At 32.4% G+C, this 19,753-nt stretch overlaps 1 protein-coding gene across 1 annotated transcript in view; it reads left to right on the top strand.

Annotated features, from left to right (window-relative positions):
- Nucleotides 1-19,753, top strand: part of LOC132735701 (phosphoribosylformylglycinamidine synthase-like) — a 52,124-nt gene that overhangs the window by 10,890 nt on the left and 21,481 nt on the right. The window contains exons 7-14 of the mRNA XM_060722682.1: nt 5,739-5,866; nt 6,374-6,502; nt 10,130-10,390; nt 13,589-13,819; nt 15,054-15,277; nt 15,703-16,092; nt 18,722-18,853; nt 19,418-19,648. Of these exons, the coding sequence (XP_060578665.1) occupies nt 5,739-5,866; nt 6,374-6,502; nt 10,130-10,390; nt 13,589-13,819; nt 15,054-15,277; nt 15,703-16,092; nt 18,722-18,853; nt 19,418-19,648 (1,726 nt within the window). The remainder of the gene's footprint in view (nt 1-5,738; nt 5,867-6,373; nt 6,503-10,129; nt 10,391-13,588; nt 13,820-15,053; nt 15,278-15,702; nt 16,093-18,721; nt 18,854-19,417; nt 19,649-19,753) is intronic.

Here is a 19,753-nt window from a genome sequence, read left to right as displayed (position 1 = left end):
GTTATTTCCCTTGACTTAGTAAAAACTGTTTCATTATGTTGTTATTTGTTCCTTGAGTGCTTGAGTTAGAATCAACCAACTTTACAGGAATAATGATCAACATCACTAAAATACAGGAATAATGATTCACATCACTGTGAAGCTATGCACCTGGGATTTTGCATGTGGATTTTTTTCAATTTTATTGTTTTTGCCCTTGACTTACAGTAGAATAAATTTGCAATTTTCAACTTGTTCACGCATAGCTCAAAAAGTATTTCACTTGTAGGCCTGAAAGTTTTCAAAAATGTTGGTCAGCATGTGTACTTATGCACCTTGGGGTTTGCTTGTGGATTTATTCAGTATTTGTAAAGTTCTTGCCCTGTACTTTAGTAAAAGATTTTTAGTTTTCAAAAAATATTTGACCTAGAGTCATAAGATTGACAGAACAGTGGCGCGGTGGGGGCACCCTGTGTCCTATGGACACATTTCTAATTTGAACTGCAACCCTAATTTATGTCCTGATTACATATCTATTACAATAAAGTTAATACTGTAAGGCATCTGTGAGACAGTAACCAGAGTGATTACTGTCACTGACATTGAATCTCTTACCTCTCATAGCCTTTGGTTCAAATCCTATTTGAGATTTCGATTTTTTCATGTGCGGAAGCATTCCAGCTAGCTAACAAATGTCCGGTGCTTCTACTCAGGTGCCAGCATTTGTCTAAAATAAGCCTTTCACATTTCAGCTTTGTGTATGATCCCTGTGTCTTTGCAAGAAATGTAGTGTACAGTACCACAACTATACTTAAACTCACCTCCAAAATATAATCAACTGATCTAAATTCTTCAGGATATAACAGTTTGTTTGATAATCTAACACTCCTTTTGTTATAAATTTAAAGGAAGACTATTGATATAGTTGAATCAGTTATGTGTGAACACATGCTTGTTACTAACAAAAACTAGCAATAATAATTTTAAGTTGATATGATTGACACATTTATATATGGGATATGTGTATGTTGATACATGTAGTATTGTTCTGTCAGTAAAATTGCTAAGAATTACAATTTATTATCCCCCGCCGATGGAATCGGGAGGAGGATATAGTTTTGGCGTTGTCCGTCCGAGGGGGATATAGTTTTGGCGTTGTCCGTCCTTCCGTCCGTCCGAATTTCGTTTCCGGAGTAGTTCTCTGCAACTACTTGCTGGAATTCAACGAAACTTTATGGGAATCATCAATATCAAGAGGAGATGCGCATATCGTCGGCTTGTTCCGGTCCGACACTTTAACTCAGAGTTATGGCCCTTAATTAGTTATGCAGTATGCATATAGAGCAAAAATTGTTTCCGCGCTACTTCTCTGCAACTACTGGCTGGAATTCAACGAAACTTTATGGGAACCTCTAATACCAAGGGGAGATGCGCATATCGTCGCCTTGTTCCAGTCAGACACTTTAACTCAGAGTTCTGGCCCTTGATTAGTTATGACGTATGCATATAGAGTAAAAATCGTTTCCGCGCTACTTCTCTGCAACTACTGGCTGGAATTCAACGAAACTTTATGGGAACCTTTTAAATACCAAGAGAAGATGCGCATATCATTGCCTTGTTGGGGTCAGACATTTTAACTCAGAGTTATGGCCCTTGATTAGTTATGCAGTATGCATATAGAAAAATATTTGTTTCTGCGCCTTCTCTGCAACTACTGGCTGGAATTCAATGAAACTTTATTGGAACCTTCAATACCAAGAGGAGATGCGCATATCGTCGCCTTGTTTGGGTCAGACATTTTAACTTTGAGTTATGGCCCTTGATAACTTATGCAGTATACAACCAGAGCAATAATCGTTTCCGTGCTACTTCTCTGTAACTACTGGCTGGAATTCAATGAAACTTTATGGGATACGAAGAGGAGATGTGCATATAGTCGCCTTGTTCCAGTCAGACACATATAACTCAGATTTATGGCCCTTGATTAGTTATGCAGTATGCATACATCTCATTGGCATTTCCAGATATTACTATTTAACACAGAGTTATGGCTCTGTTATTGCCCTGAATATTTATCAAGTTCAAAGAATATTACTGTTTATGCCATGATAAATATATAAATAAAGCCTTATGTCTTCAGTTGTTGTGTTAGTAATAACCAGTACTCGGCGGGGGATATAAATTCAACGAATTTGCTTGTTTCATTTATGAGAGAATATTATTTAAAGTAAAAGTGTTTTATTTGTTTTTGTTTTTTTTTTTTGCAAAGAAAAATGCTTTTTCTAATGTCAAACAGAAGGACTAGCCATTTACAGTTAGAATATCAACTATTCTTATAAATACATTAATAGTCATTAAAAGTAATAGAAATATTATCAGTAAGAACATCAAAATTTAGGCTTGTAAAATAATAATTACATGTAATTAAAAAGAGCCCTGATTACTGATTGCTGTCATTTACTTGAAAAATGTATTTGATTACAATAACTGAGTTAATGGTCCCTGATAGTCAGATAAGTAGATATTTGTATAATGTTTCAACACGCCTCATCCGCTCAAGCCAATATTAACCTAGCTGCTGGATGACATTTATATCTGTAGACAGGAGCTTGTTGTAAACTGGTTGAAGTTTTAAATTGAAAATGCCAAAAGGGAGGTAATTTAAAATATTAAAATGATTTATTTTAATCAGCTTTTACAAAGAAACTTTCACATGTTATAAGAGTTTTATAAAGAGTGACAACAGAACTAATTGTATAAATATTTTGTTTTGATGATGTGAACTGTTTTACAGACATTTTTTAGCTCGACTTTTTTTTTTTTGAAAAAAAAAAGTAGAGGTATTGTTATAGTCAGGTCGGCGTTGCCGTTGCCGTTGCCGTCTCCGTTGCCGTTGCCGTCCGAAAACTTGTACCTGGATCATAACTTTTTTATTTCTTGGTGTATTGTCTTCATACTTGGCCACAACAACCCTTGGGACAAGACCTTTCAGTAGACCACACTAACCTTGACCTTCATCCATAAATGACCTTGACCTTCAAGGTTAAAAGTCCAATTTTTGCTTGTTCATGCTGTTATTAGCTGTTACTTTGTTATTTTTGAATGGATTGTCTTCAAACTTGAACATAATAATCTTCAAGGATATCCCTTAAAAATAACCAGTCAGACCTTGACATTCACTCATCAATGACCTTGACTTTGAAGGTCAAATTATTGAAATTTTCATTTTTTTGGCTATTATTGGCTGTAACTTTGTTATTTTTGAATGGATTGTCTTCAAACTTGAACATAATAATCTTCAAAGATAACTGTTAAAAATATACCGAAAGACCTTGACCTTCACTCATTAATGACATTGCCTTTGAAGGTCAAATTATTGAAATTTTCATTGTTTTGGCAGTAACTGACTGTAACTTTGCTATTTTTGAAGGGATAAACTTCATATTATAACAGAACATTCTTAAGGACCAGACCTTGTTGTTTATCAAACCCAAATTTGCTTGGGCTCTTTAATGACCTTGACCTTGAAGGTTATATTACTGAATTTTCTCAGATTGTGCATTTATTGGTGTGTGTGTATGTATAGTATATGTATTATATATAAATATATATATATAAATGTGTGTGTGTATATATATACATATATGCAGGTATATATATATATATATAAATATATATATATATATATATATATATATATGCATGTATATATATATATATATATATATATATACATATATAGATATATATATATATATATATACATATATATAATTGCGTCATGTTTTTCTATTTTTAGAAATTGCGTCATTTTTTCTATTTTTAGAAATTGCGTCATTGTTGCTATTTTTAGAATTTGCTTCATTTTTTTTTCTATTTTTAGAAATTGCGTCATTGTTGCTATTTTTAGAAATTGCGTCATTTTTTTCTATTTTTAGAAATTTCGTCATTTTTGTTCTATTTTTAGAAATTGCGTCATTGTTTCTATTTTTAGAAATTGCGTCATGTTTTTCTATTTTTAGAAATTGCGTCATTTTTTTCTATTTTTAGAAATTGCGTCATGTTTTTCTATTTTTAGAAATTGCGTCATTTTTTTCTATTTTTAGAAATTGCGTCATGTTTTTCTATTTTTAGAAATTGCGTCATTTTTTCTATTTTTAGAAATTGCGTCATGTTTTTCTATTTTTAGAAATTGCGTCATTGTTGCTATTTTTAGAATTTGCGTCATTTTTTCCTATTTTTAGAAATTGCGTCATTTTTTCTATTTTTAGAAATTGTGTCATTGTTGCTATTTTTAGAAATTGCGTCATTTTTGTTCTATTTTTAGAAATTGCGTCATTTTTTCTATTTTTAGAAATTGCGTCATTGTTGCTATTTTTAGTAATTGCGTCATTTTTTCTATTTTTAGAAATTGCGTCATTTTTTTCTATTTTTAGAAATTGCGTCATTGTTGCTATTTTTAGAAATTGCGTCATTTTTTTCTATTTTTAGAAATTGCGTCATTGTTTCTATTTTTAGAAATTGTGTCATTTTTTTTCTTCTATTTTTAGAAATTGCGTCATTGTTTTTATTTTTAGAAATTGCGTCATTTTTTTCTATTTTTAGAAATTGCGTCATTTTTTCTATTTTTAGAAATTGCGTCATTTTTTCTATTTTTAGAAATTGCGTCATTGTTGCTATTTTTAGAAATTGCGTACTGTTGCTATTTTTAGAAATATGCTTAATGTTTCTATTCATATATATACAAAATATATAAACAAAACTAATGTGACAAGACAGACCAACTAAATTTGTAAAAAGGAAACATCATTATATGTTCAAACCTTTCTATGTTTGCGTTTAGAAAAAGTAAAAAGTCGAGCGTTGCCCCCGCCCGGCGGTGGCTCTTGTTTAATATCTTGTGTTCTTTTTTTACTTTTAAATAAAGACAAAAGTGATCCCAAAGGCACAAATTGTTTCTCCTCAGTGAATGGAGAAAACCCCATATAAAAACGAACAAAACCACAACCTTTAAAAAAGAAATTATAAATTAAAAATTTTATGCACATTGAAAAATATAATTTTATAAATATTCCACATGTTCTGTGTAATTTTTAGATCAAATGGAACTTTCAGTTTAGTTTTTGAATAGAATGAGAGTATATGAAGTAGATAGTTTAGATTTGTTGTTTGAGTGGTATACAAGGCTATGATGTTAAAGTTTAGATTTGTTGTTTGAGTGGTATACAAGGCTATGATGTTAAAGTTTAGATTTGGTGTTTCAGTGGTATACAAAGCTATGATGTTAAAGTTAAGATTTGTGGTTTCAGTGGTATACAAGGCTATGATGTTAAAGTTTAGATTTGTTGTTTCAGTGGTATACAAGGCTATGATGTTAAAGTTTAGATTTGTTGTTTCAGTGGTATACAAGGCTATGATGTTAAAGTTTAGATTTGTTGTTTCAGTGGTATACAAGGCTATGATGTTAAAGTTTAGATTTGTTGTTTCAGTGGTATACAAGGCTATGATGTTAAAGTTAAGATTTGTGGTTTCAGTGCTATACAAGGCTATGATGTTAAAGTTAAGATTTGTGGTTTCAGTGCTATACAAGGCTATGATGTTAAAATTTAGATTTGTTGTTTCAGTGGTATACAAGGCTATGATGTTAAAGTTAATATTTGTTGTTTCAGTGCTATACAAGGCTATGATGTTAAAGTTAAGATTTGTTGTTTCAGTGGTATACAAGGCTATGATGTTAAAGTTTAGATTTGTTGTTTCAGTGGTATACAAGGCTATGATGTGATGGTGTTTAAACCTTCAGATCCGGCAGCTCCAAGTAAAATGATAGAGATGAATAAAGAAAAGAGACATATCATCTTTACTGCTGAAACTCACAATTTTCCAACCGGTTTGTATTTTTATGAACAGTAAGTTTTATACAGCAACCCAAGAAACTAACAGGTGGTTGGTGGTTCTACGCATCGTACCCAATCCAGGAGGCTGGTGGTTCTATGCAGGGTAGCCACTCTAGAAGGTTGGTTGTTCTGCTCAGGGTACTGACTTGAGGAGGTTAGTGGTTCTACACGGGATACCCATTTCAGAAGATTTGTGGATTTACTCGGATTTCCAGTGCCAGAAGGTTATTGGTTCTACTCAGCGTACCCACTCATGCTTACAAAAGTTCATGATATTTAAAAAAAACACTAAATACTAAATTAAATCAGTAATAATGGTACATAGAGAGAAAAGCTTCTAAAACTGGCATTGCTGAATGAAATTGTACATTTACTGAAGGTCAGTAATTTGATATTTCTGTATTATTTTTCTGCAATCTTACACACATTGTTTTCTGATTCGTATTCAGAAAGTCATGGTATATGCTTGGTAATAGTCTTTCTTGAAATATTCGTTATAGGGGTAGCCCCGTTTCCAGGGGCAACAACAGGGACAGGGGGTAGAATCAGAGATGTACATTGTACAGGGAGAGGAGCACATGTTGTGGCAGGAACTGCAGGGTACTGTTTTGGAAATCTTAATATTCCAGGTATGTTGTAAAATCTTATTATTTCAGGTATGTTATAAAATCTCGTTATTCCAGGAATTTTATAAAATCTTATTCCAAGTATTGTAGAAAATCTCAATATTTCAGAAAAATTATTCCAGATTTCAAGAAGTTCATAAGAAAAAATCATCAGAATGGCAGGGATTTTTTTTCCAATTTTCAAAACAACCTATGGCTTTCGAAAGGGTGAAAACCAGAAATCAAATTCCAACAACTGAAAATGTAATTTACCCACACATTTTATATAAAATTTTGCTTTCAATTCAATTTAACATGCAAGGTTTATAGCAGAGGCTATCTATAGGGACAGATTTCTGTTTTCTAGCTGATATTATAGTCAGATGCTGTTAAGTCATAATTCTGGTCAGAAAGAGCACGATGCATTTTAGGGGAAAATATTGGCATTTTTAGGGGAAATTTTACCTATTTTGGGCTAGAGGAAACAGCCTTTATTCGGCTGTAAAATGCAGTGAAAAAAATCACTGAATGTATATACAATCTCACAAATCTCCATGATTTAAGTGGGTCAGGTAATTTCAGTTTTCAAGAGTGAGGAAAATTCTATAGTCCAGGTAGTTTAGGAATTTCTATTATTTAAAGTTGGTTTTGAATATCTAGGTGAGTTAAACAATTTCATTGCTGTCCTGTTAGCTCAATAGCGTTGGACTGTGAATTGGGTGACCTGGGTTGATTCCCAGACGATGCAGGTCACTTCCATTGTAATTATTATGAAATCCTTTCTACGGTCATTCACACTCTACCTCTGCTGTAGCATGTACAGAAGTAACAGTTCCTTGCGAAAGTGAACCCAACTAGTACTGGTAAACTGCTAACAGCCTGCCAAGGAATGATGGGGTGGCGGAACTGTGCTCTAGTAAATACAGTGTGGCTTACTGTCACTACCAACACCGCCACCATCGTCCAGTATTGTCAGAGTAATTATCTATATATCATAGGCATAATCAGACCACATCATCTGTCCAATATTTGGTTTTTACAGATTCAAGTATTTTTCAATGGAGCATGAAGGAAATATCTAGGACCAATTACAGTGTTCAGTATTTTGAGAATTAGGATTTTCTCAGCATCAAGTTTTCTCAACTTTCAGTGTATCGTAATAAGACTGAAGTTCATAATGCTCAGAAATGTCAATCAAGTGATTTGTATCATTTTAATGATTTAGCTTGGAAAAACATTTCAAATATTTTATGCTTGTTTTTACAGCGATTGTTGTTATGTGAACATTCCAACATTCACCATACATCCCAAGTTTGTTAATAAAAGTATTTCTATTATTACCTTCGTCATAACTTTCTATGACAGTGTTTAAATATTACCACCCTGTACAATATACTAACAGGATGGGTAAATGTTAAATATTAATCTGTTTCTGGAAAGTGCAGCGTCTATCCTTTTGAGTTAAAAGAGGAAATGTTAAGTGTGAATTTTAAGGAGTAGTTTATGGCTTAAGCACTGAGCGTCATCAGTGACGTTCACAATTATCATTATAAGAAACACTGGTCTGAAAATTAAAACATTTAATATTGTTGAACATTCCCTTTTTTTTTCAGAATTTTTTCTGCTAAGAAATGATTAGCCTTTTGATGGTTTACTCTCATGAACTGCATTTGGATCTGTATAGTTTAATCATCTAAATAATCTGTGACAAACATCTTGTCATGACCTGACTAATCTATGCATAATCTTACTTGTTGTACAGCATCCTTTACTATAAGTCTGCAAGAGGAAACTGAATCTACTCATGTGACAATACATACTTTTTTTATCCCAAAAAATTATTTGATGGTTTTGTCCAGATGAAAAGATTGACAAGTCCATATAAGATATTTTTTGTGATAAGCATTAATAGTTTTTTCTCAAGTTTATTCTTTCAAACTGGCTCAAACGCTCAGAGACTGCAAGAACTAAGGAACATAAACTTGAAGAATACCGTTTCATAGTCTGGGTGGAGGGGGATTTATTTTTTGTTGGTTGTGTTTTACATCACACCAATACTGTTCATAGTCTGGTAAAACTGAGTTTATCCTGTTGAACAAGTTTGTATAAATATTGGGATATAGATAAACTTGTTATAGAATTCTCACTCAAGATTGTTTTTTTTTTCTGGTGATATGTGGCTATACGTCACACCTACACAGTATACGTCATGTGATGACTTTCAAGCTTTACTGGTGTAGGAAGACCTCAGGTGCCCTTCCATGCATTATTTATGGCACAAACGGGCACCTGATTAGTACCACTGATGTTCCGTAAGCTTGCAAGACAGCTTCCTCACATGAAAGAATCTAAAGTTCCTGGTAGGATCTGAAACAACAGCGGTAAAGGCGACTTTAACGCTGATTCCTTTCAGGGATAGAATTTCACACTTGGTTGTTTGTTTTGTGAATTACGTGGATGTATCTTAAAATATAGCAGTTGTGAAAGGAAAGGTGTGATGTCTTCATTTAGATATATATTAAAATGATACCATCCTACGAGCCAATAACATTCTACAGTAAGAGAAGATTTAGTGTTGCATGAAGTGTTTCAAAATTTGTAAGTACAAAAGTCTACCATACATAAGAAGGTGATGGGTCACATGCAGGGCCCAGGTCTGAAGTTCAAAGGTCAAAGATCATAATTTAGTACATTTGTGTCCTAGTGTTTTAAAGCACCATTAAAAAAATCTGCCCGATCCTTTTGACCATTTAAGGTAAGATATATGTAATGGAATCAGGACTTTTCGTGCCATATTGATCTAGTAATAACTTACAGGCACTATGCAAATAGTCAAGTAAATACATTCTATTAGGTGACTTGTCATGTGGTTAGTAGCCACAGAAAATCACTTCCAAAAGATGATAGATAACTTGCTTAAGAATCTATTAAGCAACCATGAATAAATGTTTTCTTGCTAATACTCAATGTAAGTACATTCTATTTAGTGGTGTTTATCATGAATAAATGTTTCCTTTTCATGTGGACATTTTGTTTGCATACAATAAACAAATAAGTAAACATCTTGATTTCTTTTGATAATATTTATCAAAGTATGGCATCCACACATAAACTGACAGTAAACCAACAAATTTCTGATATTCAGCAAACATTCAATCTCCCAGACACTTTTGTTATATAAATGACATGAACTGTGTAATACAATGTATACATACATAAACATACAACATAAAAGATCGTTTTCATTCAAAATTCACCTTATTTGTATTAAAAAACTACATTTTGACAGTTCATTGAGTGGTCTCTTAATGCATGTACACATACAATGTTGACTGTATATAATATATGTTATTTGTTTGTCAAGATAAGCATTATAGAGTAGCATTATGCTTTTCATATTTTGGAGTATCAAACAGAATAGAACATTTCTCAATCTCAATCTCAACATCGTGTTTCCATTATTATAGTTTAATTTAATCAATATTCCATTATTTTTTGTAGCATTTGATAAATTTTAATGGTTTGCCGTGGGTATTAGATGATGAAAACTGTCAATGAGTTATAAACATCTGGATACAATGATCAATATCATTGCTGATAAAGGGGATTTATTTATAGAATGTTACTTGCTACAGCACTATATATTTTCAGGCTATGCTCAACCCTGGGAAGACAGTTCTTTTGAATACCCGACCAACTTTGCATCACCATTAGAGATAGCTATTGAAGCAAGTAATGGGGCATCAGACTACGGTAACAAGTTCGGAGAGCCGGTCCTTGCAGGGTTTGCACGATCATTTGGTATGGAGGTGGTGCCAGGTGATAGAAGAGAGTATATAAAACCCATCATGTTTAGTGGGGGAATAGGTCAGCTGGAAGGCTCACATGTTAACAAGCAAATTCCAGTGAAAGGTAAAAAATATTGGGAATCTCAAACATGTCTAAAATATTACTGCAGTCCAAAGAATGAAGTAAGTTCAATTTTCATTGCAATCAACTTATTATTAATAGAGTTATGCCTCTTTTAAAGCAAATTTTCTGTGAAATTATTGGTTTCTTCATAAAAACTTCAGGGATTTCAGTGATTGTAATATATTTGGCATGCAAGCATATAATAATGACTGCAAAACAGAGATCATGTTTGATATGCTCTGCAATCATCTAATTGCAAAGTTGATTTAATTGATTATTTTCAATCAAAATAAAATTCAAGTTAGTTCAATTAAGTTATAATATTACTATTCTAGCTTGTTACCTTAAAAATTAGACTTTATTTTTTTAATTTTGATAGAAAAATATCTGTGCCATATTTAACATGCATAGTTGGTATGCTGCCTGGCCTCAGCGAAGCTCTTGTTGTAGTTGTTGTGGTGGTGCAAAAACTTTAATTATTGAAACTCTGAAAGATATCGACTCAATTTTTTATGGTTTAAAATCATAAATATAACGCTCAAATGAAGATTTATCAATATTGTAAATTCGAAAAAGCATTATTTGAAAAGAAATTACCGAATTAACATTTCATGTTAATTAAAGGAGGTAATTAGAATTTTATTTTCTATAGTCTTAGTCAATTTTTCAATAACAAATGAATGCATAGATATAAATGATTACATATAATGTGCACAAATATCTGCAGTACATATTTTACATATTCTTCGATGTGTGCAAATTGATGTAGAAGCATAATTATATACATATATAAAATTTCACTTAAGTGTAGTACCAATCTTAATTACAACATACAGGATCTTTAACATGATGTCATGTGATGTTATGGGCTAGCTGCATTTTAATTGGAGTATCTACATGACAATGACAATTTTGAATGGGGATATTATGAGTTGCATTATATATTAAATGACTATTAAATAGAATTAGAACTAAAACACAGACAAAATATGGCTTTCAAAATAATGTCCCTTGTCTTACAAACGCTCCTGATCAGCATTCAATGTGATGTTACTGCAAGAGCGTTAAGAGAGGGAAATCCTGGGCCATTCCCTTTATTCCACAGACTTAAGTCCCTGTGACTTTGACCTTTTTTCCAAACTGAAGAAGGACTTAATGGGTATTTGTTATAACAATTTATAGGAACTTGAATTTTCCGTGGCCACAAGGGTGAGGGTTCTTGAGAATAGTTGCCTAGCAACAGGCATGGATAACCTTCCAAAGAGTTGGTTAGAAGCCTGATCACAAGGGATATTAATTTGAAGGAATGAAGGGAAGTAGCAACCCTAGATTATTTAGTTGTGAAATCATTAATCAGATGACATTTTATATTGAATGACCCTCTATAATATATGACCTTTGAAAGACATCATTTGAGGTTAAGGATTGCGTAAAAGTATGAAGTGTGTATAGATGATATGTACGTAAATTCTCCATGTGTTAATAAGATGATGATGTCAAAGTCAGAAATTAGCAGTTACAATTTACCAACGGAAGGTTGTAATATTTATCAAAAGTAAGAATTATTTTAATATTGAAGTTATAAAAACTGTGAGTTTATAACCTGGCCAAGGAGCTCATCCCAAACTGTGAAGTGTGTATTGTTATGTACGTATATTCTTCATGTGTTAATAAGACAATGATGTCAAAGTCAGAAATTAGCAGTTACAAAATTACCAACGGATCTTTGTCATATTCTTCAAAAGTAAAGGATTATTTTAATATTAAAGTTATATAAAATTGTGGGTTTATAACCTGGCCAAGGAGCTCATCCTTTTCTCCAGGCTCACTCATTTTACAAGGATTGACTTTCAAACTTCTTACATCATTGTGGTCATACACAATTTAATCAATTCATTTTGTATGCTCCTGAAGGTAAGCATATTGTTTTAAGCTCAACTATTTGTAGAATAGTTGGTCTATCTTAATCACCTGGCGTCAGTGTAACTCTGGTTAAAGTTTTCCTTACAGCATCAAATCTCTGCAAACGCTAAAGAAATTTCCTTGTAACTTCACACACATTTTTAAAATCATAATAGGTCACTGTCCAAGGCCCTTAACTCTAGCATGAATTTTGACAAAAGTCTTTGAAGTAACTTAAGACTTTTACTGGTAACTTAAAGTGTATAAGGTTATATCTCTACTGAGTGCAGTTTACAAAACTTATGTTTGAATTTTGTTGAAAAATAATTTTAAAATGCATTTTTGAAAGGAATATGTTTGTATTATTCCTTATGATGAAATAGCACATGCATAAAATCATGGCTTAACTAAGGTCAAGGTCACACCTGTACATCAAAAGTCATATAATTGTGGAAAATGCATGTGTATGATCCATGACTTAGTCATCCAATGATCGATTTTGAAATAATCATAATGTTTGACACATTGAGCTGATGTGCTTTATGTAAAACTAAGGCTTGTAAGTCAGAGGTCAAGGTCACACTTCACTTTAAAGAAAAAAGTTCTTTTCCTTAATTTCGCTTCAAGAGCATATTGTCTGTTCACAAGTTCCAACAACAGACCTTTTTTTAAAATTTTAACCATGACATATATTTTCATAATTCTTTTAGAAAATAAGGAATTAATATCAAATGATTTTGCAGGCCAATGATGTTTTAAGCTATATAACAAGTGCATTTGGTTTACAAATTTTGTATTTGCATCTTCAAGTCCATGTGTTGTTTTGTTGTGAGGTTTTTTTTTGTGATATTTGGATAGATCTTTTATTTGACCATTGTTTCAAATAATTGATGTGGAGAAGTTGTCAACTGTTTGAAGTGAAACCAGGTAATACTGGTACAAAATTTTAGATGTCTCCTTTAAAGGCTTTGTTTATCCCTGTTATCGGAGAGAGAACATGTATAAAAAAAGAACAGCCACATATACTTGTGTAGTTATGTAGTTCCTTACCTGTAATTATTGGCAGTTTATCAATGTTTTTTTTTCTTCTTTGTGTAAAATGACAGAATTACAAGGAATGTTAGAACTTGTATTTCATGTTTTCTATGAATGAAAGATTTTAGGATATACATTTCCCAGTAGCTGTTTTGCACATCTGAAATTTTATACCTTGAATTCTGTAACATTTTATGTGATTTAACATAACAAGATTATGACAAGTAAATAATCATAACTGTTTGTTTACTTTTCTGTTAGGTATGGAAGTTGCGAAAGTTGGTGGCCCAGTGTATCGTATTGGTGTAGGAGGTGGGGCAGCCTCTTCTGTACAAGTTCAAGGTGACAATAAATCGGAGTTGGATTTTGGGGCCGTCCAGCGTGGTGATGCTGAAATGGAACAAAAACTGAACAGGTTAATCAGAGCGTGTGTGGAGATGGGAAATGACAATCCTATAGCTAGTATACATGATCAAGGGGCTGGCGGAAATGGTAGGTTATAGTGGCAAGTTTTTAATAAAGTTTTGTTGCTTTTATATTCAAATTTTGACATCTTCTTCTACAGAACTAATTGATGGATGATCACCAAACTTTGTCTGTAGCATTCTTATGTAGTCTTGTATCAAGTTTGCTCTGATTAATTTGATATGCCCCTTTTGGGGCCGCTAAAGCTAAAAATAGAAATACCTTTAAACGTCTATTTCTACAGAACTAATTGATGGATGATCACCAAACTTTGTAGCATTCTTAGGTAGTCTTTTATCAAGTTTGCTCATATTAATTTGATTGACCCGTTTAAGCTAAAGCTTTAATGCCCCAGGTCATGGCATTTCTTCAAATTATTGTTTAAACATATTCTATGCTCAAGTTTAATATTAGAAAATATTGACAATGGATAATTTCCAACACTGAAAAGCAGTTGTTTCTGGTGAGCAACTCAGGGCCATCATGGCCCTCTTGTTTAAATTTTAAACAATAATAGCTCTGAGTTTAGATTGAATGATTGTTCCTTAATCAAATGATATTAATGAAATAATCTCTTCTGGCATTCTGCGTTAGTTATAATACTGTGTTTAATGCATATGAAATTAACCCTACATATCTTAAATGGACTTATCCATCTTTCAGTCTGGTTCATTTTAAGGGAAATATTTAAAATGTAACTGAATCAAAAGTGAACAAAGCAGACTGATCAGATTTCATAGATTCCCTATCATGGTCTGCTCTAGTCAAATAGGTAATTCAGTTGCCACCTGTAGGCAGAGGGTTAAAGTATTACCAATGCTTATATCCAGGTTATTAGTTATTATTCAGGTAAATTGCAAGGCTGTAAATTGTTATCATCATAATCTTTTTATAAGGGCTGCATTTCATAGAAAGTCTTCTGTGTATCTTAAGTCCTAGGACATGGAAAAAACTTTAGGATTAACTTAAGACCGTTTCAATAAACGTTTTTACCTTCAGTGAAAGACTGTAGACTATAATTAAATTCACTTTCCTGAGAAAAGTTAAATAATAAAATGACAGACCCTTTATTTGTATTGTATTATTAAATAAAAAGTCTTAAAATAGTAATCATCATTTAAGACATTTCTTTGCAACCCAAAATTGTCTCTTTTTTGGTCTTAGGACTGATTTTAGACTAAGGACTTCCTATGAAACACAGCCCTGATTTCAACCCTGTTAAAATTCTCATGATCCGGACATATTTATTGTAAATATCCAGGTAATGTGTTAAAAGAGATAGTAGAGCCAGCAGGTGCTGTTATACGAGCTTCTGACTTCCAGCTAGGAGATCCAACCATCAGTATCCTCGAGCTGTGGGGGGCCGAGTATCAGGAGACCAATGCTATACTGCTGGCCAGAGAGCACATGCAAGTATTGGAGAAAGTTGGGCAGAGGGAACGCTGTCCTGTTTCATTTGTTGGAACAGTTACAGGGGATGGAAAGGTAATAAACAATATATTTTACCAATTCAATACAACACTGTTATAAATCTGTTAAGTTACTTAAAAAAGTGTAACATTTAGACATTTTTATAATAAGCTATTTTTGAATGAAGATTATCATTTAAGTGTTACTTAATTGTTATGTTATATGTTTATATTGCAACAATATATCTTTGTTTAAGGTACTTTAGAAAATATGTTTGGTATACATATTTTCAATAAACATTTGATATCATACATGTATGATATAATAAACTTCTCAGTGATAATGATAATTTTAACCAGCCAATGAAAATAAAGACATCCTTGAGCAACCTACTCAGCATGTATGAAAAGGACGATCAGAGCCAAAATTACTTGTCTTAATATCGTGTAATTGGAGAGTTGTATAAAGCTCCTTTTAAAATACATTAATTGATATTTCAGATCTGTTTAGAAGATTTTAATAGAAAGGGAAAAGAAAAAGCTTCAGATGTTATAGGTAATGCTGCAAAGAAACAGAAATTGGATGATGGTAAAGTTGCTGATGTGAACAGTGATGACAGCTGTACAGCCAATGAAAAAGTTGATGATGGTCATGTGACTGAAAAATCAGCCAATGATATTTTGGCAAATGGTCATGATTCTGACAAAACAACCAATGGTGATATAGCAAATGGTCATGTGATGAATGGGGCAACCAATGGTGATTTAGCAAATGGTCATGTGATAAATGGGACAGCCAATGGAGAGTGTTTTACAAATGCAAGTGGGGACCACAGAAGATACCCTGTAGACTTGGAACTAGAACATGTTCTTGGTAAAATGCCTCAAAAGGTTAGTAAGAATAATAAAAACATATATCTGCTTTTAGGTTATTTCAAACAGAATTGCTTTTTTACTAAAAACTTATAATAAATGCCTGGAATATATCATATTGTTATTGCATGGAAGAATTTTCTGTTGTAATTTTTATACCTTGATAATAAAGGTGGTACCAGGTGGTACTGTTATTAGTTATTTCATTCAGAAATGTAGTAAACATGTACTAAAATAATCTTATGAAAATTGAAACAAATATGTTTAATAGTATAGATGTAGGGGCCTTACTTTTGTGTTATAGACAGGGTATAAGGTTATGTCAGAAAACTGTTTCCTGGGCATTTGATTTTGCCAGCAATGGCACCAGGTCAAAAAAGATTCTCACCCCTAGTTGAACTCGAAACCATGACTTTGGCTCTTCCACTCAATCTCCATCAATTCATTGCACTTTAAGAATAAACAATTGAAAACAGCTTTCAAAATCTTGGTACATGACAATGACCTTTAAGTGCCCTGAAAAGTCATTACCCTGTGAGTCATTGTTTTCTGAAGGAATAAGTAACTATAGTAATATTAACACAATAATTACTAAACTTTCATTTCTGATTGGTGTATATTGAATGGGATTGATTAATATTGCAGCATATTGACATTTCAATATCATTGTCTTGAAGTACAGAGATGATAAAAATTCTATAAAATATAAATGAGCCACATCACGCCAAAACCAACAGAAAGAATTTGTGACCAACATGGATCCAGACCAGCCGGCGCCTCTGCACAGTCTGATCAGGATCCATGCTGTTTGCTATCAGTTTCTCTACTTGGTATAGGGTTTGTAAGCGAACAGCATGGATCCTGATCGGATGCGCAGGCTTGTCGCAAACCCATTATATTGGTTTTGTTATGGTGCAGCTTAAATAATTCTTTTATTTCTATTGAATAGATTTTATTTGGCAGGCTTACTATGTTGATACTTTGACTGAATTACATCCTAAAGTCTCTAATTGTCTTATCATAATAATAAATGTCTGTTAATGTTGCTCAATGTTCTTTATATATTAATAATAGCTACCTTTACATTTTGAAGTTAACTCATATGTATATTTTTTTTGTAATCTTTGGCCAGGTTTCCCAAAGGTAAAAATTTAGCTTTTTTACAGTATTATGTTATATCCTAGAACCTCTTGTAATCTGTTTGTTTTGTTATCCCATTGGAATCCAAACTCCAAACTCAACAGCATTTAAAATATATATTTTTTTTTAATTATTTGACAAAATGATATATTTGAAGCTGTGGTATATATAATCATATAAAATGATAAGTGTCTGAGTGATTGATTTCAAATACATTCATTACAGATCCTTAAATGCCTTATTTAAATTTGTGTAATATCCATTTAAACATTTATGCAAAGCTGCTGGACATAATGTATAGAGCTCTGTGGCCTGCTGGTAAAGGACTTGGGGCTGTTATTTATGGAAAAAAACTCTATATAACAAAGCCATGAATTTATCATGCATGTATATCATTATATTGTATTGATAACTAGTACAGTAAAACCTATTTGTTATAAACTGGCTTCATGGTGTTATGCATTGTTTTAGTCCTCTCAAATACAACATACTGAAAGATTATATTTTCTTGAAATCATGTCTTTCTGACCTGAAAGCTAAATTTAGGGTTCAAGCTAGTCAAGCAAAAGGAACAATGAAAAGAGATAGGAGCAACTTCTGTCTTCAAGCCAACTATATGTGAAAAAAACAACCTGATATTACCTCTTTTTAAATGTAAAATAAACATCTTTGAGTCCACAGAGAAGGGATATGTTTTGTTATAAAAAACAAACAAACTGAAAGCTTATTTATAAAGAAAGGACAAAAAAAAATGACCAGTATTTGGGAATGTAGCTTCCGGAATATAGTTAATGTATTTTCTTATTCAAATTAGAAATTTTCAGTAAAAATTCACTAGATTTCAATAAGTTTCTGAAAAAAAAAAATTTACGCAAAGATGAGCTTAGTATATAAACTGTTTGTAGACAGCTTTATATATTTTACCCTTTCCTCTTGTTATCCCCTTGTTGTCTGTGTAATGCACATGTATTTGTTGATACTCTTGCTTGTTTTTAGTATTTTGTGAAAACTGTAACCAATATCTTTATTGTTTTGAATTTCTGAAAGATCCAAATTAGTAAATGAATAAATAGTACTCTGTGATGGGCTAGTGTAACTTTACTGAAAAGACTTTTATATATGGAGGCATGCTGTGGGTTTTTTTTTCTTTGCTAGAGGTTACAGGAATGTAGTGTTCATTACATGCTATATAAGGGGTTAGGGTGGGTGTTTTTTCCTTAAAATATTAGTGTTTACTATGTTTAACAGTTTTGAATATTCAGATAATATTTTCTACATTTCTTATATAAAAGGAAAGAAAAAAAATATATTTAATATTGTAAAAATTTTTAATTGTCTTGTCTTTATTTCTTGTCAAATTTCTGGCAGTTTGCCAAAGAATAAATGTATAACTTTTGAGATTACAAATTTTTTTTTTTTTTTTTTTACTACTGACTTTTTTACAGTATAAAGATTGCAGGTTGTGTTATAATTTGCATGTTGAATTTGTGATATTGATTTTATACAGGTCTTTCATCTGAAACATGAGCCATTACCCCTACAGCCTATGTGTATATCTCCAGACTTGAGTGTGAGAGAAGTTCTAGAACGTGTCCTCCGACTGCCTTCTGTAGCTAGCAAAAGATACCTTACAAATAAGGTATGCAAAAATTTAGTAAATTCAATTTATAAAGTTTAAAGTGTCAAATGTGTGATAAAAAGCACCTTTGACTTAAGGTCTCTCGAGTGGACCTTGAACTAAAAGGTATTTAATTATTGTGACTCTGCCGGTTCATAGAGACAACCTGTCCATTTGTACATTTAATTATTATATGCACTTTTCATCCACTGTGCATGTTTACAGGCCTTTATTCATTCCTCATTATGTGTTTAAGAATGTTTCTTGGAAGAAAATGTTAAAAATTGTTCTAGAGGCTAGATTTGTTTAAAAGTATGTTGTATTTTTTATAATCATTTAAATGACAGGTTTCTGTTTTCAGTTGTACAGTAAAAAAAAAAGTTTTGCATGAAAAGAAATAAAATTTCAATGTTTGAGTTATCCGACAAAAGGTATTTTTAAGACACCTTTTTGCTTGAACTATGGCTTGAAGAGTGATAGCATTAAAGACGTCTTGTCCATGTTTAGACCAAAAATTATTCTGTTAAGGTTCTTCACAAAGATTTAAATACCTTGTTTTAGCTTTTTGTTTCCTTTTTTTCTCAGGTAGATAGATGTGTAACAGGTCTGGTTGCCCAGCAACAGTGTGTTGGTCCCCTGCACATACCTCTAGCAGATGTTGCCGTAACAGCCCTGTCATACATGGAGAAACGTGGTTCAGCCACGTCCATTGGAGAACAACCAATCAAAGGCTTGATAGACCCAGCATGTGGAGCCAGGATGGCTGTAGGAGAGGCTTTAACAAATCTAGTCTTTGCTAAAGTGTCTGATCTCAAAGTAAGCAAAAAGGGCAGAAATGTTCAATGTAACTTTTCTTTTCAAAATACTTGACCGGTAAAATGAAAAGTTATCTTATTGACTGTACTTTTTATATTTGAATGC

This window comes from Ruditapes philippinarum, unplaced genomic scaffold (genome assembly GCF_026571515.1).
Source record: "Ruditapes philippinarum isolate M1 unplaced genomic scaffold, ASM2657151v2 ctg2234_1_1_1_1, whole genome shotgun sequence".
NCBI lineage: Eukaryota > Metazoa > Mollusca > Bivalvia > Venerida > Veneridae > Ruditapes > Ruditapes philippinarum.
The sequence above is the reverse complement of the archived record's forward strand: the minus strand, read 5'-3'. Positions and strand labels throughout refer to the sequence as shown.